At 37.5% G+C, this 21,304-nt stretch overlaps 2 protein-coding genes across 13 annotated transcripts in view; one reads left to right on the top strand and one right to left on the bottom strand.

Moving 5' to 3' along the window:
* The window catches only part of LOC136832076 (serine-rich adhesin for platelets), a 242,065-nt gene extending 221,946 nt beyond the window's left edge, over positions 1-20,119 (top strand). For all 12 annotated transcript variants that reach the window (XM_067092706.1, XM_067092703.1, XM_067092700.1 and 9 more), the window contains 4 exons: positions 383-536; positions 754-861; positions 1,680-1,832; positions 17,357-20,119. In XM_067092706.1, coding sequence (XP_066948807.1) covers positions 383-536; positions 754-861; positions 1,680-1,832; positions 17,357-17,420 — 479 coding nt within the window. In that variant the 3' untranslated portion in view covers positions 17,421-20,119. The remainder of the gene's footprint in view (positions 1-382; positions 537-753; positions 862-1,679; positions 1,833-17,356) is intronic.
* Positions 1,832-21,304, bottom strand: part of LOC136832077 (ubiquinone/menaquinone biosynthesis C-methyltransferase UbiE-like) — a 76,286-nt gene continuing 56,813 nt past the window's right edge. The window contains exon 8 of the mRNA XM_067092708.1: positions 1,832-2,213. The gene's annotated coding sequence lies outside the window, so the exon portion shown is untranslated. The remainder of the gene's footprint in view (positions 2,214-21,304) is intronic.

Genomic DNA, 21,304 nt, shown 5'->3' with positions numbered 1-21,304 from the left:
ATAGAGATACTTACTGACTATTGATTTCTTTGGATTACTATGCTATTTCTTTTTACAAGGAAAACATTCTGGTGTATTTAAGAATCTACTACCAGTAGGTACTTGTGTGTAATTCTCCTGTAGCATAAATGTAATCTTGCCATCAAGAACCCAATGAAGGCCTTACCAGTTTACCAAGATGATGAGAGAACTGTGCTCTGCTTTTCATTTTCAAGAGTACTGTGCAAACAGTTGGTACTAAAAGTGCAATAATTCAGTGCAAAACCTTCTATGACATATACTGTATATGAATGATCTAACACTGATGATAGTTCATTTTTGCAGATTTTCAGTTTAAACATAGAATATTTCAATTGCATTAAGAATTTTCGCTGTTCCTTAGGGTTACTGTCAGTGCCAGCCAGCACAGGTGGAGATGGAGGATCTACAAGATCATCGATAAGCGACACATCAGCCATTAGCAGTTCCTCTACCAGAACTTACGTCAATGAGGCCTCTACCCTCATCGTAGAGACCAGTGAAAATGGAATTTTAAAGTAGGTCTATGTTTATTAGGTCTGAATTTTTAGTGGAAATATTGAAAAATTAATTGATAAATTTGCAAGTATCAGACTGAACTTTGCAACTACCTGTAGTTAAGCTTTACTGCATTGAATAGTACTGTACTATAATTAATGATGTAATAAAGATTTATCTAAAGTTAATAATGGTGGCACCATACTTCATTATTGGGTATTTGTCATTAATTTCCAGACACTTCCTAATCCCACTGGCCTTACAGCAAAAAAGCAAGTGGAGGAAAAAAGGCCTAAAGCTTCACGTTTTTGGAGAACACACATTTATTGCTAAGCATATGCCAAGGTATGCCCATAATTATTGGAGAATGTGATCAGACCTCCTTTGGCAATAGTATTTTTAAGTAGCATGGAACTGCAAGTGTTTTAAAAATACATAAATGTTTCTTTATTTCTACAGAAATTCCTTAATGTGTTGCAAAAGAAACTCTTAGGGATAAGGTTATGTAACTTCTAAGACTGGTATATCAGCTGCTTTGGACCCCTTATAAAAAGATATTTTGTTCTTTACTGATATTTCAACATTGAAGGTATATCTATTATATATAAATGAATGTTACCATTCATTTGTGTTGTAATGAAGCACTTGAATGTGCTTTTAAATTACTCACCTTCCATGGATGTTGGATTTATTATGTACATGCAACCTTTATACAAATTACAGATGGCTCATACAGTGTCACTATACTGTAATTATTTTTCCCTCTTGGTGATTTGCAGGGGATATTTGATATCATAAAAAGGACTTAAGCATAAGGAAAGAATAATCTTCAATAAGAAACAAACTAACCCCCTACACACAAACACACACACACACCAGGACAGTTCAATTTAACAAATAGTCCTACAGCTCTTAAATGTTATGAATTAGGTAAAACATTAATCGGTGTAATTTCAAAAGTCCAGAACTCCATATCTCTTTTACCTTCAACTGTAGAAATACCAGAAAGATCAAAATTAAAAAATTGTAAGAAATATTATACAATGATTTGTGTTTTATATTTTATAGTGATCTACCTTAATAAGAACTCAAAAGTACTTTTAATAATGAAATCATTGTTTTTAATCTAAAAAGAATGTGAATCACACAAAACTTTCTTCCAGTTCAACCCCATGTCAAGTCTGTCAGAAGACCCTAGGACGAAGGTTTGGTAAACAAGGATATGAATGTCGAGATTGCGGCTTCAAATGTCATAAACCTTGTCATGTCAAAACTGATACAGTCTGTCCAAACTCAACTGTTAACAATATGGATCTGTAAGTATTAATGTTCTTTTATTGCATGAATTATGTTATTGCTGATTTGCAGTACATTACTAGGGTTAAGACAAGAAAACAAGATTTGATACGTCAAAAAACTACAATAGGTGGTACATGTCTCACTAGAAGGAGCATTTATTTCAACTACTGTGATCTCTTGCTTTTCATTTCATCTACCTCATCTTTGATGAGGACTGTGATTTCCTGGCAGGATCATGCCATTAATGCCACAGTCGGATTATTGGTGCTAGGCCACTTTGTGAAGAACATCTGGAAGACCCTCTTGACTTATCTCCCTCAGAAAGTTCATAGCACCCTCGTGGCAGACAGCAGTGCTTCTTTCCATGATATTACTATTTAAGAGATGTTTTGAAGAATCTGAGAGATAACATTTAAGTTAGAAGGAGCAAAAGTGCAGGAGCTAAAAAGTTACAACTTGAGTGTATAACTGAATTGTTGATGAAGTTCATGAAATGTACATTATACACTAAGAAAGTGTCATTCTTTAGGAAAATATTCAGACTATATATGAGGAGGTGGCAAGTACACTTTAAGATGCTGGTGTCAGGTACCTTAATAGGAGGCTACAGTATCCATGTGAGGAGCAATGACCAGACACAAGAAAAGGATATTGTTTTATGGCACCAGCAAGATTTCAAAAAGCTTTTCCTCACTCTGCAAACCCTACCCCAATGCTTCTCATGAGCATCCAAAGATCCAGGTCCTTGGTAGCTGACAAATAAGCCTTATATTCAGTCATGGAATGGGTGGCTATTTCAACAGTATTCATCTAGAGTCTTAACAAGAACAGTGAAAATGACATTCCTCTTCTTTCCTTTGCCACCAGTGGACCTGTCAAGGCATGCCTACTAAGGCCGTGGCTTCTTTGGAAGTCAAGTTTATTGGATCCACAAGTAGTTCAAGTCTTGAAAGCCAGTTACGATTCCCATTCAGGAAAGGTCTTGCTGTGCCACCTCCAATGCCAGTTCACTTTCCACTCATTTGCACCTGGATCATAGATGTGTCATGCTCTACATCACAAAGTCAGCATCACACTAGAAAAACAGGACATAAAATGAGCTTCTTGCTCCTCCCAAGGCATTTATAGTTTAATCATGGTGGCTAAGAAAACCTTAGGTAGTTGGAAGCCTGTCATCGACCTGAGCTCTCAGTTATTTCATCCTTCATATGCCTCATAGATTGGAGACTGCTTCCTTGTTCCAGTCCATCAGAAAAGTTTTCCTGGCTTCATTCAACCTTTTTGATGTTTAATTCCCAGCATCTGATTAGAGGGAAAAAGTCATCCAGTTTTTTAGTACCTTAGTTTCAGTTGATCTAAAGCCCTCAAGTCTTACCTGGGCCATAACCCTGATCACTCCTAAGGAATTTTGTTCCAGTAGCACTTTGACATTGGCTTATGATTGCAGATGACCAGAATACCCCTTTTTTTTTTTTGTCACCTTTCAGTGGATTCTTTCCTCATGCAGCTCTGAAGATTCACACCAGCCAAATGAAATCATGCTTCATTCCTTCTCAGCAGGCCTTCACCCTTCCCGAAAGAAATGAAACAAATTCAGTTCTGTCCTTTACCTTCTAAGAAAAATAATGTTCATCAGTCAAAGACATTAGGAAAATCTTTTTTCTCTAAGCTAGTTCCCAAGGCTGCTGGCTGTTGTAGCACAGTCTCTCTTGAGAACCAAACTAAATGGAGATTTTGCTGCCTCCCTGGTACGAGGACCTTCAATCATGGACATTTACCCTTCACATTATATGCAGTTCCAAGGTAATATTTGGTCCTCAACTCCTGCTTTCCCCATTTTTAGATAGTCCATCATTATAATTTTTGCCATGTCAAATCTACGTGGATAAAAAGAGAATCCAAAACATGATGTGAACTTGAGCAATCGAACATCCTGCCGAGGGCTGACATGAGTGATTCAAGCCTTGCAACTTCTTGCAGTTAGATGTCATTTTAATCATAAAGGTATTGTCTGTTTCAGTCACAATAAGAATTACTTAGATATCTGGCTACCTATAGCATGAGTTGTATCATACAATTACATGAAAGTTTTTAAAAAGACAGTCTGTTATTTGAGGCCTAAAGAACATGATCAGGGGTACTGATTTGTGCTTTGTATAACTGGACCTTTTTGACAGGAAAATACTGTCTGTTGAGGTTTGTGTGAAATAGATTTTCATTATATAAAGCACAGCATACCATGTCTCCGAAACAGATTTTCATTATGTTAAGTTCAGCATGCCATATCTCTTCTTTGATAATTGTTATTTGATCAGCAGAAAATCTTATTCATGGTGGAATTTATGCATGATCCTTACAAGTACTGGGTATATTAATTTCACTAGATGTAAGAAGTGTCATTATTACTTTGGTATATAGATTCATGTATATATAGTAATTGAATGTTACCTCCCAGTATTGAAAGTATTGTATATTGTTTTTTTATTACTTGCATGAATGCATGTCCATGGTTTGTAGAGTGATTGGAAAACAAATTTATTCAACTAATTTACATTTTGCTTTGTCTAAACTGCATGCAGCATGGAAGTGACATGTGACGAAGCGGGAGCTGTCGCCATACAGAAAATGTCTAGGTTTCATAAATCTATTGCCACTCCTGCACTCCCTACTATCTCTGAAAACACTGTTTCAGAGAAAAAGCTACAGGGGTTTAGATTTAGCTATTCTTCCTTAACCTCACAAATTTCTCTGGAAAATGGTAGACATCATAGAAGCAGTACAGTAGAAGAGTATGATGGGAAATGTTTACCAAAGGTCGCTCGATCTGTCTCTTTTGGTTTTGCAAAGGCACGTCCCAAAGTTAACATACGTGCGAAGGGAATAGGGATGTCGACTAACTTACCTGATGCTCCTGTTTCGTCAGATATGGCAGAGCTCTTGTTACCTGTTATACATGTTGAACAATATACAGATGATAACGTTGATTACAGATGAATTTGTGACTTAGAGTAACTATATACTCATTGATAGCCTGGTTGTGATGTTTTCCAACCATATTTTTCTATTCAGTTGTAAAGATAATAGTTGTGCATAAGGCTTAACTTAAAACTGATCAGGGAATTATTAAAACTAGCTTTATTTTAATATTCTTTTACATTTCCAATAATAAATTTCAGAAACACAAACTTGTTCCCACCTTATCTGCACTTACAAGATCTTTATAAACTCAAAGTTTCCATTTTATTTCATTACTTTAGTGCCTATTTTCTGCAATGACTTTTGTGTGCACAAGTTTTTCACTCAAGAGTTTTCACAGTAACAACATAGTCTTGAAATGAAGGTTTACAGTTAAAGGAGCTATGTTAATGATAAAGTATTTGTCTTCATTTACTCAAGAAGTTGATTAGTAATTTACAAGACTTGGCATTTCAAGATTGATTATAAGAGCAAATTATATACATTCCCTAAACAGGGATCTGAAACAGATTCAAAGTCATGAACCTTTCTTAGGATAGACTCATAGTTTTCACATTCCATACAAAACATCAGGCCTGTTATTTTAAGGAAATTATGAATTCTGTACCGAAATTGCCTGTGATTCTTGAGCTCGTTGCTTCCATTTGTTGTTTTGATGTTTTCTGTTATTGTACTGGCAAAAATTACACTGAATTTTACAATGGCTTAGCTTATGCTTTCAATGTTATGTATGAAAGACTTTTTGCAAAGAGTCTATAGTTTGTTCCATTTAAAAGGACAGAAACATGAAAATGATCTCTGTAAACATTAAAAGAATATCAACTTTGAAGCAGAATTTTCACAGCATTCAATTAACATTAATATTTTTTTTAAAACTAGAAAGCTTCCAGAAAGAATTGAGGGTCATTTAATCATCAGCTCATTTTCATCATGGCATGAAGTTTTGTTAGCATATCAAGTTAATTTTTCAGCCTCATTTACAAGGCAACAGTTTTATGTTCTTAGTATACAGTATTTAAGATAGGCATTTCACTGTATCAAATTGGTGTGTAATCAGAAGTATAATCTTTTAATAGAAATGCATAAAAAATCTGGAAGCTTGTAAAGTAAAATCAAATTAATTTAATTTAGTAACCACAAAGTAATATTAATTGCCATTTGATAAAAAAATCAGTTTATTATCTGTTGCCAGCATGTGTTAAATTCATTCTTTCTTTGTGGTTTGACTGTGTGCAGGTATGGGATTGTTTGTTGTATGTTAATTGGCATAAAATTGAATTTTGTGACTCCATTGAGGTCGTAAGCTAACTTACATTACCTTAGTCTTTACATTTGGAGTTTATTCTTTCTCAAAATCCATACCAAAAACACCAAAATAGTCACCTGTATATTTCGTGAGTAGCAACTTACAGCAGCATATTTTAAAGTTTTTCATACTCTTAAGACTTTTGAATAGTATGTTCAGTTTGGAGTCTGAAACAAGATTTTGACTAAAGAGAAATGTTGTAAATCTAACTTTGGGTTGCAGTTCATGAACTGTACAGCTATCTTGACACCATCTTTTTTTTATGGAACAATTGTTTAGCAAGACTAACAACAAATTTTTGGACTAACTTTACTGAAATATTAACTGAATTCTGCAAGCAATAAAAACAGTACAAATAATTACTCATACATTCTGAAATTAAATCTAGGACCATTACTTGAGCTAAAATAAGATTAAAATTAAGTCATGGCTGTTATTCAAGCTAAAATAAAATATCAAAATTGAATTGGCTATTATTTATGCTAAAAAGGTCAAAATTAAATCAGGGTCATTACTGTATTAAAACCTAAAAAGCTTCAAATGAAATTATGGTCAATATTTAAGCTAAAGTAAAATATAAAACTAAATCATGGGTCATTATTTAAGCTGTTTGCCTCCATACCTTGTAAAATTTATTCTGCTGCATCTTTAAATAGACAGTCACATCGTAGGTTACACATGTTTGAACAGATTGAAGATAGTGTGCACGTTTGTATAATCTTTGTTATAGTTCATGTTCACTGTCCAAGGTAATGTGATTTCTGTTATTAATAGGAGTAGTACACTCCAGTGCAGTAGTAACACTTGGTCTTGGGATGCTGGGTAGGTATATTTGTTTAACATTTTATCCTTTGCTTTTTATTAGCTTTGCTTGCACAGTTGGAATTAATATGCTCTTGTAGAATTTCCAGGATCACTTTAAGTATCTTACTTTGACTGGTGCCAAGAATGATTACAAACTGGGCAGATATCAAATAAAAACCAAGAGCAAATTGCAAATATAAAATGTGACAGTAGACTACTGTATGTTGCCATTTTCTTCGTACTGTTTTCAGCAGTTTAAAACTGGTAAGCATAAACAAAATGGAGTCTCAGATATTGCTATAAGGGTTGAATGCAAGCCTGGGCTCTTAAGTCCTTTAGTCCTCTAAGCAGTATAGCTACAGAGGGAAAATAGTAGATTTATGTACATTGCTGTATGCAGTTGTAATATTAATGTTAATTAATATTGTTGACATTTATAAAAATCTCATACTCACTTGAGTCACTCAAAAGGTGAAGAAATCCACAATGATGCAAGTGTAAATATTTAACAAAAATATACACAAAATGAGAGCTCTCGAGAACCTACTCAATTCTCCTAATCAATCAAGCAGATTCTCAAAAGTTCTTTTTTGTATATTTTTATATTTATATTCTTCACCATTGTTAACATTAATAATATAAAGGATTAATAATATTCTTATCAATTTTGCAAAAGCATATAAGACAGTAAAAATCAGCAGACACCAAATGAAGATGTGTTGCTTTCGCTGCTTCTGGGGTGTAAAATGATAACACCATGATTTCAGAAACATGATTTTCAGTTTCTAAATGTGTACCATTCTTAGTATGTACAAGGACTGAATTGTGACTTACAAAAAGAAATAAGCTCACTGGTCTACTCACACAGTCTCATATTACTAATTAACAGAATGAGATATTTTGCTCTACCCTATTCAGTTGAAAGGGCAAGATATGTGATAAAATTACAAAGTTAAGGCTCTCTTCTTCATGAACTGTATCTTGAATTTATTTGCCAAGTGTTGTGGAGTTTGGAAAAAAAAGTGCTTTGTTCTTTCCCTGATTCCCATTTACAGCCAGTGAATTGGGTAGTAAATATAATCATATTGGAGGTAAACCAACCAAGCATAGTACAGGTTTCAAGATGACTTAAAATTTACTGAGGAGTTATTTTAGTTGTTCTGCAGGGCATGAAAAGAAGTCTGAACAACATATGTGAATAGCACGACAAAAACTTTACTTTTAATGTTTCAAGGTTCTTTGAGCGATTGTGTGATGAGATATCCAAAATGTGTGATACATTAATGAAATGGCAATTTGAGGAGACGGACAATTATGATACTGAACAACTGGAAGCATTTTATGGAGAATTTTGTATTAAGCCAGAAGAGGATTAGTAAAGGAAGGTTGTTCTCTTAATTTTTAAAATTGATTCAGTATAATTTCCTAGTTTATATTATTTTCAATATTACTGATCTATATAGTATAGGTAGTGTTGCTAGCAGTGAAATATTTTGTATTTTAGAGCTTAAGCACAAACATTGCTTGTTAAACAAAATCTGTCGCAGGGAATTTATAAATCTACAAATCCAATACTTAATATAGCAGCAAACAGCTTAATTTCACTAATATTACCTGAAAAAATCTCCATCCAAGTGGATTCCTTGGGGAGCATTAGAATTATGAATACAACATTATAATAAAATTAAGTTTTATATATACTGTACTTACCAATTACATAGCTATAGTTTCCACTACTTAATGGCAGCTTAGATTCAAAATTTCATGGGTAGCGCTTCAGTATAGTTTGTGTAGGTGATCAGCCCATCCCACAAATGGAATATTGGAACGACCTAGCAAACAATTCTCATTCGTTTTATGCCTCAGAGGGGAGGAAGGTGGGCTCCGATTCTGTAATTACTTGGTAAGTATATATAAAAATTTATTATAAAAATGTCATTTTTATACAAGTAATTTACCAAGTAATTACACAGCTGAATCCCACATTGACAGGAGGTGGGATACATGGACATAGTATTCTACTCCAAAAATATTAAGTCATGTAATGAATTTGAAACAGAAAAGTTGCTAGCACTGAATACAAAGCTTGTCATTCCTTATTCGTCAAGAGAGCCTGCAGTATAAAACTGCAACTGGTTGACATTCAACTTAACCTGTAGTGGCATGGCGGTAAAGTGAAGGGTCGCCTCTACTTAAGTGGGGGCTTTGTAGCAAAGGAGTACTCCATTGGCTACCAAAGCATCAGTAGAAGTTATGCATCTAAGGAGTTATTCAATAGCTAGCAAAACTTTAATAGGTGCCCTTGCCCTGAGTGCAGTACCAATGTAAAAACAACCAGATACACTGAAACAACACCACAACCCATTCACTGAGAGTGGTTGATGCTCCAGGTACTTTGTACCTCCTGGCTCCGAAAAACTCTATACCTCACCAGAAGGTGAAGAGAAAGTAGGAGAAAATCTTATGCTTCCTCCTGCCATACCATGCCAGTCACTATCCTGTGTTACTGTAGAATTTACACACTACTTAGCTGGCGCCAGTCTGGAACTGGTGCCGGGCCAGCTGTGGAAGCTCGCAGATTGGTATAAATATCACTGGTGCCAAACTGTAGCTGGCGCCAAGCGAGCTGGACGCCAGCCAACTGCTGGGAGATCACGAAAGCCTAAGCTCTAAAGTTGGCGCCAGACTGTAGCTGGTGCCAGGCAAGCTGAGCACCAGGGGACCCTGAAGCTCTGGGGGTTCTATAGCTGGGGCCAGACTTGTAGCTGGCACCAGGTGAGCTGGCTGCCAGGCAAGCTAGCAGCTCAAGGCTCTGGAAGCTCTAAAGCTGGCGACATGGCGCCCGAAGAGCTGGGTGCCAGCAGAGCTAGAAGTTCAGGTTTCACTCCTTAAGATAGTGAGATGTGAGGGACGATTATACTTCCAGTAGGTCAATGCATAATGAAAGTAATGGCCATGTGTGCCTGTGAGACATGAAGGACGAAAAGCTTCCAGTAGGCTGATGCCAAATGGAAATAAGGGACATAGGTGCCTGAAAGCTGAAAGCTAAAAACGTAGAGGCTGCTCAGATAACCTTGGCTCTCACAAAAAGAAGGCAAAGTTGTTCTGAATCTGAGTGTTTCAGAAATTCTCTTAAGGATGAAGGACAATGCGATCTTAATCCAAGGGAGAGGGGTTCTTGACCAAACATTAAAGGACAAGAAAGCCCTCTAGATTATCAAGTCCTGTTCAGGTAAATACCTAAAAAACTCCAATTGGACATAGAATTCATTCTTTCCCTCAGAGTTGGTGAGCGTTCCTGGGTGCTTGGAGCGTACACTGGCACCAGGTTGTAGCTGGTTTCAGGCAAGCCGGACACCAGGCGAGTTAAGAATTCAGGAGCTGGCTGGAGCTCCTTGAAGCCAAGCATGTCCGTTAAGCTCTAAGGGAGAAAGAATGGATCCAGGTCTCGGATGGATCCTCATTCTTGGCTAAAATCAAAGGAAAAAACAAGGATAATACACCTCTTGCTTCCTAGCTGGGTGTGAAAAAGGCCTGCGAGGTCTTTGAGAAGAAGATGAAAGACCCAGGTCTCTGTGCTTAACCAGAGGTAAGCATAGATCGGTACCTCTTCAAGGAAAGTGAGAGAACCTAATCTTCTTAGAAAACAGACATAATCTGGAGCAGGTGCAGAGGTGTCTAAAAAGAAGAGACGAATAGTCTGAGACACCAACTTTGGAAGAAAACCACTAAATCTAGGAGACAGAGGAAGAGGGTGACTTCTGAATCTTGCAATAGCCTCTGCAACACGTCTTGAAGACTCTTCGAAAGACAATCCTATGGAAGTCTGGCGCCTGTATGGGCAAGAGTGGACCCCCGTGGTAGTATCTGAAGCTAGGTTGTTTGAGAAGACATAGTTTTGGGGAAAGATCTTGAAGAGTCCACCAGTAACTGGAAACTAAACCTGAGACTGTTCAGGGCTTCCTCAACCATGTACAGGCAGTCCCTGGTTAACGGCGGGCTCGGTTAACAGCGATCCGGTTTTATGTCGCTTGTCTAGCAACGAAAATCGGCAATTTTCGGCGCCGAAAATCGACGATTTCCACTTATCGGCACCGATAATTGGGTATTGGCGCCGATACATACCTTACAGAGGCGCCGATAACCGAAAATCGACGCTTTTCAGCACCAATAACCCCTGAAAATCGCCAAAAAAGCACCAAAATTGCCGATTTTTGGTTAGCGGCGATTTTCGGTTATCATCAGACCCTCAGAAACAGAACCCCACCGATAACTGGGGACTGCCTGTAGATGGTTCCTTGAAGAGGCAAACAGGTCTAAGGTTGGCTTGCTTCATACAATAAAGAGATTCTGACAACTCAGGGGATCGAAAGGCCATGATGGGAAGGAGAAGCTTCTGGCGGCCCAGTACATCCTTCAACGCTTAGTCTCTGAATAAATCAAATGACTACAAGACTTGATTGATCTGTCAACAGAGGAAGAACTCTGCTGATTGGTTGAGAGGAAACGCTGGATCCAGCCTCCCTGCTTAAGTAGATGTGTTAGGACTGAGGTCTAATCCAAACACACTACCATAGAGCTAGGGTCGAGCAGTATTAGGGCCATAAGAGAAACACTTTAGCTTTCCAAAGTATAAGTGAGGTTCTGTTCTTCTTGGGGACCAAGTCTTGGACATCTTCCCGATTCTTCAGATGGGCTCCTTTGACCTAGATCTGAGGTGCTGAGAAGACTAGAACTAAGCTCAGCAGAAGAAGGAATTCCCTTGCACAAGTCATGTTCAGAGAGCCACCACTGGAAATCTGACTACAGAAACCTGGGCTAAGGAACAACAAAGAGGTGTCCGACTTTGTTTCCGTCCCAGTGAAGGTTACTGTCAAGAGCCTCCGAGCCCCTTTTCTTTGAAGGTAATGAAGTCAGTCAACATGTAAAGACTTAAGTAATGCCCAGACAAAAGGGGAAGTCAAATGCAGGAAGAGCTAGTAATCAGGAGGTCGAAGCAAAGACTCCCGATTGGGAAGCCCTGTCCCGAAAGGCAGAACTAAAAAACTCTCTGGGATTCGGACAGGGATATGGAAGAGTGCACCCTGCATATCCAAGCTCCTATCCAATCATCTTGGAGAATGGGTGAAAGAACCAACTGAATCATCTCCCTCTTGAGCTTCATCTGCTGTCTAAGAGAGAGAAATGAAGAACTGTGGTCAGGCAGCCCATCATCAGGAGCACAGTTCAAGAAAAAATGTCGAGCGCTCCAAAACTAAAGTCAGAATGTCGTCATTTGGGAGCGACAACCCGTTGCAACTGTGTGAATCTCACAGTAGAAGAGAGCACCAGAGATCTTCTTCTAGAGAATACAAAACAAGAATGGAAAAACTCTTCCAAGTCTGTACATGACAGAGCACGGAAACAATCCAAGGAGCTGAGCCTCTGGCGCTGGGTGCTCTGACACCAGACACGAGACTTTCGGTGGATGGTGTAACAGGCCCAACATACTACTAAGTTGGTGCTGAATGGTCTCCAATGAAGCAAAGGAGTGGATGAAACCATTGTAGAAAAGTGAAGAGGTAGCATCCGTAGTCCCGAGTGAGGTATCAGATAACTGATAGCTGGCTCGAAACGGACAGGACGAGGAGTAAACATAGGACACAGGTGGCCACACAAACATGAGCTCGGACACTGGGCACACGGGAGTTGGGACCTTGGAACTCGGATGCTCAGAACCTGGGAGCTCGGAACTCGGGCACTTGGAACTCAGGAGCTCAGAACTTGGGCGCTTGGAGCTCGGGAGCTCGGAGCTCAGGAGTTCGGAACTCGGAATTTGGGCACTCAGAAGTTGGAAGCTCGGAACTTGGGAGCTCAGAACTCAGAATTTAGGCACTCAGAAGTTGGGAGCTCGGAATTTGGGCGCTCGGAACTCGGAACTTGGGCGCTCGGAACTTGGACACTCTCTGACTGTCCAGATTCGGAGAGCAATGACGACAACCACTGACACAATAAAACTGGGAAATATATCTTTACAATGGCTGAGATAAATCCGAAAAAACATCATTGGTATCACTAGTCTACACTTTGATCCATAACTAACCACATTGGAATCCCGAAAGTGTCAATAGAGCCTCTTGTCCACACTGGAATCCTCATCTTGTTCACGCTGGGATCCGTAAACCGAAATAATGTCATCGGTGCCACTATAGCCAAGGTTAGCACATCTTCATGGACGCCTTTTCAATGGCTGTCCGTCAAGACCTGCGGACAACAGGCTCGACTGAAGGGTGACTATCCAGGGGCAAAACCCTTTTGGACTCACATGGACCGCAGTATGCCTCCTCCACTACACATCCATCAAGACGCCTTTCCAGTGGCTGTCTGCCGATATCTGGGACCGCAACAGGCTCAACTGAGGGGGCAACAACCCATGTGAAACCCCCAACCTCCCTTGGACTTCCAGTTTGCCTCCTCCCAGGTTTGCGAGGGGAGTTTGACACGGACGTTCTGTCTAGGAGCATCAGGGGACAAGTAGTCACCTCCTCCACTGCACTACACTTCACTATAGGTTAACATCTGTTGACCAAGACACAAGACTGGCAAAGGTATAGAAAGGGAAGCAAGGGAGCCAGGTGTGGGAGCATGTGGCTGCATGAGAGAAGATGCTGGGGATGAAGCTGGCGCCCGAGATCAGTGCCAGCAAGGTTCGTAGCGTGAGCTGGTTCTCGGCTGTTGAGAACGTCAACTCGTAGCTGCACACAAAAACCCCCAATTCTCTCCTTACTACTCTCTGCCTAGCACTCTGAGTTCTAAAAAGGAAGGTGTGACGGTTATGTCAAAAATTTATTTACTGGAGGCTTCCAGGAAGCATAGGTCCGGTAAATAATTCATAATTGCAAAAGTCACAGGCTTAATGAAATGGCAAAATATCCAAGAACTACTTTCAAGGCAATTATCGGTGGCTTGCGCAAAGCATATGGCTGATAAACAAATCATAAATTGCCAAAATTATGGGCTAATGAAAGATAGTAATGCAATGTCGTAACATCTGAAAATTACTTTATAGCAAAAACATTATCGGTGCCTTGCCAGTAGCCTATGGTCGGTAAACAGTTCATGGAATGCCGTAACATCCGAGAATTACTTTTAAGGCAAAACTATTATTTACAGCTCGCTAATATATTAAGGCCATGAAATAATTCATAAATTGCAAAGGTTATGGCCTAATGAAAGGCCTAACATACACCAATTGTTTTATAATAGTGTCTAGGCCCATTACTTTGTAATGGAGTGTCATAACACTTGAGAATTACTTTTAAAAACAAAACTATTATCGGCAGCTCGCTGGCTGTTTATAACCGGAAAACAATTCGTAAATTGCCAAAGTTATGGCCTAATGAAAATGCGTAACATACAGTTTACTTTTATAATGGAATGTTGTAACATCCAAAAATTACTTTTAATGCAAAACTATTATCGGCATAGTTCTTCATTGGGCGAGTTGGTATTGTTGTCGCCTAGCACTCGCCAGGCCCAAGTTCGAGTCTCCGGCCGGCTAATGAAGAATTAGAGGAATTTATTTCTGGTGATAGAAATTCATTTCTCGCTATAATGTGGTTCGGATTCCACAATAAGCTGTAGGTCCCATTCCTAGGTAACCAGTTGGTTCTTAGCAACGTAAAATTAGTCTAATCCTAGCCCTAGGAGAGCTGTTAATCAGCTCAATGGTCTGGTAAAACTAAGGTATTCGTAACCGCCAGAAGCCTAATCGGTAAACAAACCATCAATGCAAATGGCGTTGTTTACCAGCAGCTCGATGATGACTGAATCAACATAAAACGAAACGAAAAAACTCACCCTGAAAGATTTCAGCTTGAAGGCTACAATATACGCGTTCTGTGATTGATTTAAAGAATCCTCCATTGGAATCCAGTAAAATAACTGGAAAATAATGAAAATGGTACCGCCAGACCAGGTGTTGCCACCACGAACGGCAGGAAACGAATGAGAAGTGTTTGCTAAGTCATTCCAATATTACGTTGGTGGGATGGGCCGATCACCAACTCAAACTATGCTGTAGCACTACCCGCGAAATTTTGAATCCAAGCTGCCATTAAGTAGTGGAAACTATAGCTATGTTATTACTTGGCAAGTTACTTATATAAAAATCTTCTGTATTACCCTATTCAAGAACACATTATATCAATTTGCATGACAAAAAATGTATACATTAAAAGGTTTTAAAGAACACTGAATTGAACCTAAACTTGTACTCTTCTTAGGACGCTTGGAAATGTTTAAACTCTCGTGAACAAAATTTTGCTCCATGAATACTGATTATTTAAATATCTTTGAACCTTTTCACTGTGATGTAGTACTGCAGCTTATAATAGTGCTTGCAAGAGAAAAAGGCTGGTTACTGCTGCCTTTAATATCATCCCATTTGGACCAGTTAATTCAGCTCATCATGAAAACTTCATGGTTGCTCTTTATAAATCAATTGTAGAGCATTCCCTCAATTTGCAAATTCACTGATATTTTGTACTGTGCTATTGGATGTTATACATTTTCATGAGCATACACCAGGGAGAACTGTAAATGAAAAAGGTAAACGAATTCATGTCTGTGCATTGCACTAATTTTTTTTTTTTTTTTTTTTTTAGTAATTCTTGCACAATACTTGCTGCTCATGAAACAAATTCTATTAAAAGTATGCTTTTTTTGTGTAAATACTAAACTTTTCCTTTCTGTAAACATTAAATGATATTCCATTTTAAGACCTTCAAGTTTATTTAGCATTGGAATTATGCAGCCCTCATTCTGTTCTTTGGAAGTTATTTGCCAGTCTCATCCTTCACTACAAGAAACAGGTTAAGCAAAGATTTGTATGAAAATATACTGTATACTGTATTTTTGCAGGCTACAGCAATAATGCAATCCATTACTATCTGTCTATTAAAATAGACAGTAGATAAAGGTGCCAGCATTTTAACATCAATGTACAGTATGCTGTTTTGCTCTGCTTTTAAAAATGGGAATTTCATGTTGTAATTATTAATTAGATTATTTTTCCCACACTGGACGCCTCTCTGTGAGGATTATTAAGGTAAAATAACTGTTCTGCTTTTGATTAGGCATACACTGTATTTTACTTATATAAGAACTAGTATACACAAGCCTAGTTGTTTCCAAAGAATAAAATAGTAAGATAAATATAAATTCATGTAGTTATACAAGATTTACCAGTTATAGTAGTTTACTAGGATGTGGCCCTTTTAAATCAGGAGCAAGGGCATGAAAGTAATAAACTGAGAGAGTACTTTCAATTATTTTTGTAATTTTGTTTAATTTCTTTCAAATGTTCAAAGTCTGTAAAATATATCTTGGATGACCCACTTCTGTATCTTTTAGATCCCACTTCTTAAAAAAATATTTTTATATTCTTTCATATTCACTGCTTTATTCTCCTTCATTGTCTGATTACTTGGACCTTCATTGTGGTTATAGGCTCTATCGATACCATTTAAATTGTATATTTGGTAATTCTTAATCCTTGCAAAACCCCATCATTAAGGTTAAATGTAGTTTGAACATTGGTATGTCCTTTTGTACGAAAATATTACAAACATTTAATATGTATTTTCCTAGGTATAAAAACCAGAACCTTTTTTGTCGTACTGTATTCTTCAGCTCAAGCTGAAAATGGTCATTGAACTTTGGTAACAAGAAAGTTAACTGGTGGTACATCGTGGGAGGGGAACCCCCTAATCACCTGCTGTCATCAAGCACTCTGTCCTTCAGCAGGTGGGGATGCAGTCTGGGATCATGGAGACAAAAAGATTTGGTAGTTTCAAAGGTAGAGTAATCCCCTTCAAAGAAACCAGGAAACATCTTTTGGCTTTCCTTCACTGCTGCAAAACCATTCCAGTGTAAAGGAGACCAGCCAGCATGCCCCTCAAAAGGACATCAGTGCAGAGCAAACTTTGTTATACTAACATCAAGAGCATAAAGCAACCAAACACCCACTTACAACCTTCACACTTTCTGTTGGTCACTTTCCTTGTTCAAATCAATGTTGGAAAAACAACACAAACAGCATACATACAATAAAAAAGATTAAAGTTTCAATTTGGTGGTCAGTCAGGGTGCAGCAAAGTGTCTTAATTTGACTACAGCCAAAGAAAAAGTGCTTGATAAAAATGGATGAGTAGGAGATTCCCCACCCTCCTTACCTTGTTACCAAATTTCATTGACCAATCCCAGCTCTCACTCAAGAATAGTCCTGTACACAAGGCGATGGTTTGTGTTTCCTTAAGAAAAACTCATCATTAGGATTAAATTTAGATTGAATTTTCGGTAGTTCCCAGTCCATGATAAACCTCATCATTAAGATGGGTATGCTTTTCAAGTATTGTACTGAATCTGTTATCATGAAATTTAAAAAAAATTTTTCACAAACTCAAAATTTTCCAGAGAATACGTGAAGGATCCTCGGGAAGAGAGGCGGAACAGGCTTAAGAAACTTAAGTCAACCTGAAACATCTTGCCAATGAAGTTTAATGGAACACCTGGAAGTGTACTTATATCTTAATGAGGAAAATACACTATATACAAATTCATAAGTATAAAAACTGTTATAATTTTTATGGCTATTTGTTCTGATTATAGCAGAGTTTATGAGTAAAAACACACTAAATTTTTTTTTGAAACGTCAGTGAACAGCATGTACGGGTACTGCATCGTACTTCTTCACGACTACATAATACTTTTAGTTACTTGGCAGTTATAATCTGGTCCCCATAGTGGATTTGGGCCATAGTCACTTAATATTAAAGAAGAAAGCAGCTCTATTGTTGAAGAAATATCAAGACACTCATTTTTTATTAGTACAGTACATTATTCTACTCTATTGCACACTTTATTTTTTCAGTAGGAGCAGCTCACACTGTCCAATTACTTAAGATTTGCATCATATGAGCAAACTGATGTTGCACTGATATAATACTTAGTTTAAAAAAGAAAAGTTACATGACTTTGAAATCCTAAATTATCTTAATCTTCAATTTATCTGAATTTTTCATCAGGGATTTGTAACTAAAATCAAATATGCAGTAAGGTAGAATAAGCCACTGATGAAATAAAATCTTTATATATATATAACTAATCATATTGCATAATGTCAATTTATTGTGATACTATGTTACAGATGAGCTTATGAAGTTATGCTAGCACTCTGTGTTTGTTGCGTACTCCCAGCTACTCTTGGTGAAATACACTGCTGCCACTTCAGATTCAGTGACATTTACTGGCAGAAAATAGTGTGGTCTAAATGATAAATAGAAAGCTGTTGTATGAATGTCTTGAATGCCTGTTGAATAGTGTGGTTCTAGCGTTGAATATAATGTGGGTTATTTCACTATTTTTCCAAAGCAATATTATTGTTAAGTCTTTGCTCGCATTCTTTATTGTAATTTTTTGTGTTTATGATACGTGCAGCTCTTAGTAACAACACAGTTGGATTAGTAAAATGTTTCTTATGAAATAGTTTATTTAAATTCATCCACAGTACTTTTTAAATTGTAACTAGTTATTTTTTTCAATAATGTCTTCCTTTTTCTTTTTTTCTAGTTCACATGTTTTAATAATCTTAACTATATTCCTGTACCATAACAGCATACAATTTTGCAGTTTTTCATGTAATACTAATAAGTTTTACAGATACTTTTTGATTTAACAAAGGATGTTTTGTCATACAGTACAGCAATCAAAGTTTAACTGTGAAAAGTGGTTTTCCTTATTTGTTATAAGGGTTTGTGATGATGATACTGTATTTTCTAGATTAATGCAGTGAATAAATTTGTACATATCTTCTATCCAGAATACATGTATAGAGTTTAGCATGGAAACTGGAGTTCATATTGCTATTACAAATAGGCATGTGAACATTGGTAGAGCCTTATGTTAGTACTATTACTTTGCCAAGTTTTGTGTAATAGGAGGCCTTATATGAATCATGTTTTCTAAGGAAAAAACCTCAAATTGTATTTTTTGATTCTTTGAAATGCCTTGGGAACGTTTCGTTTTTTAAATACTTTTGTGTACAGAACAATTAGGTAGAATATATGTTTACATTTTCATATGTTTAGATCATATTTATAGACTGAAGAAATACAGGGATTATTTTTTAACAAAAATATATCACATCTCTCAATAATACATATATGTTTACTGTATATATTTATATATGCGCAGACTTGTGCCATGCATCTTATTTAAAATGACTGCTCGAATGCACAGATCTTGAAGTACATTCACCTGTCCCAGATGAAAGATCTTCTAGATAGGGTATAGCTACATTACCTATAGAAATTGCTGTATTAATGTTACAAGTTGCACTTTTGTGATTGCTAATTCATTTGCAAAAAGGATTTTTTCTAAATATAGCTTAGACCTTGCAATACAGTACACAATTTAAATAAACCAGTTCTAAACATTTTCACAGAAATTGTATATATTTTATTCTGTATAGACATTACTTTGTCAGATATAAAACTTGTACAGCTTTTCAGAGAATAGCAGTTTCAATTTTGTATTTTTTTATTGCCTGTAAAGCTTTTCTAAATTAGTGTTGCTAAAAAAGCAGGCCAGGTTCCCAGTTATTTAGCCTGTTTGCTTCTGTTGAAAATTACTGTGTATATTTTGTTGGCATTTTTAAACTAAAAACAGAAACATTTCTTACATTCAAAAAGTTTCTATGCAAATAATGATAGTTTCTTAATGTAAGGATTTGGAATTAGCACATCATGGAGTTTAAAATCAAATATGAAAATGGAAAATTAAATACAGCATAAATTTAGGTATAAAAATTTAAGCTGCTTAAGAGAATTGTGAAACATATGAGAAATATTTGTTGTACATTACTTTTTTGTACTTCACATCTTCCAAATATCATGGAAACAGACAACACTGAAGTTTCCTTCCACAAGTCACTGAATATATATATGCTTCAATTTCATAGGTATAAAATGCTATATTCTACCGAGCTTGTTCCTTACATTTACATTTATTCCTCTGAGATCTGGATTTGCCTGTTTTTAAGAATTGTGCAGGTCACTTTAAAAGAAAATATTTTATGTTGTTATAGACTGTATGTTTAGAAAAGGCTTACTGTTGATTTGTCAGTACTTTTTTACGTGTCAGTGTAAGATGTGCGATTTAATAATATCTTCCAAACCATATGTGTTTTACTCCCTCCTTTTAGGATCATACTTTTAATGGCTGTGTTACCACTGTTCCTCACATCTTTTTTCTCTGAGAGGCATAACAAATTTCATAGGTACTTTGTAGTTTCTCGCACAAGGCACACTTCAGCTGTTACTAACTAGAAAAAACAAAATCTTATTAGGTAAGCCAAAGAGTCACGTGACCTGAGATGTCCTAGCTTGTCCTCTGTGAGAATCTGCCTGATCACTCCTGTTTACACAACCCCTATAATGGGAAAAATCAGTGGGGAGGGGGGTAAAACCCCTTTTTGAAAGCTATGGTTTGTGTCCTAGGAAAAATGCAAATTACTGTACTTTTAAAATTGGTTATTTGTTCCTATGGGAATATGGACCTATGCTTTAAATACTGGAACCTCACCCTTAGAAGGGAGGAAGATCTTTCCCATGCTAACGCTAGTGGGTGTGCCCAAGTAGCCCAGTATGGTACCCTCACGGTCTCAGATTGCTACTTCAATTAACATTATCAAAGTGGCGCATCCCCATCCTCCTTGGAGTTGTAAGCCCTGGCTATGACTTTCCGCAGCCAGGAGGAGATGGTGTTCTTGGTAACCACTTCCTTACTCCTTCCTGTGAACACAAACAGACTATTGCATACTGGTCTGAGGGGGCTGTCCTCTTCAGGTACTGCCTCAGGGCTCTGACAGGACACAGTAACATTTCTCCCTTGTCATCCCTAACGAAGTCCTTAAAGGAAAGCACTGAAAACCTCTTGAACTTCAGGTCTGGGACCATGAGGTTCTATGTCTTGGCCACAAATTCCAAGACGAAATCCAAGGACAGGGAGGACCAACCTTCTGGGTGGGAGATGTTGTAGGGGAGCTCAAGCAGTTCTCTGGCTGAGGAGGAACATCATCTCCAAGGTTAAGTTCCCGTCTGACTCGGATACCTTCCACAGGGGCTCATAAGGGGGATGACATAAGGTGGCTAGAAACTCCATAATGTTCCACTCTGGGACTTTGACTTCCCTCGAAGGGCACTTTCTTGAAACCTCTGATGACAGTAGAGAGCTCTTAGGAGTTGAAGAAGTCAATACCTCTTGGCTAAAACACCTGAGCAAGGGCTGCCGGGTATCCTTTGACTGCTGTTACCAAGAGGACATCCTGACGAAAGTAGATGAGGAAGTCTGCCACTTCCTTTA

The sequence above is a fragment of the Macrobrachium rosenbergii genome, chromosome 49 (genome assembly GCF_040412425.1).
Source record: "Macrobrachium rosenbergii isolate ZJJX-2024 chromosome 49, ASM4041242v1, whole genome shotgun sequence".
NCBI classification, from domain to species: Eukaryota; Metazoa; Arthropoda; class Malacostraca; order Decapoda; family Palaemonidae; genus Macrobrachium; species Macrobrachium rosenbergii.
This window is presented reverse-complemented; position numbering and strand designations above follow the sequence as displayed.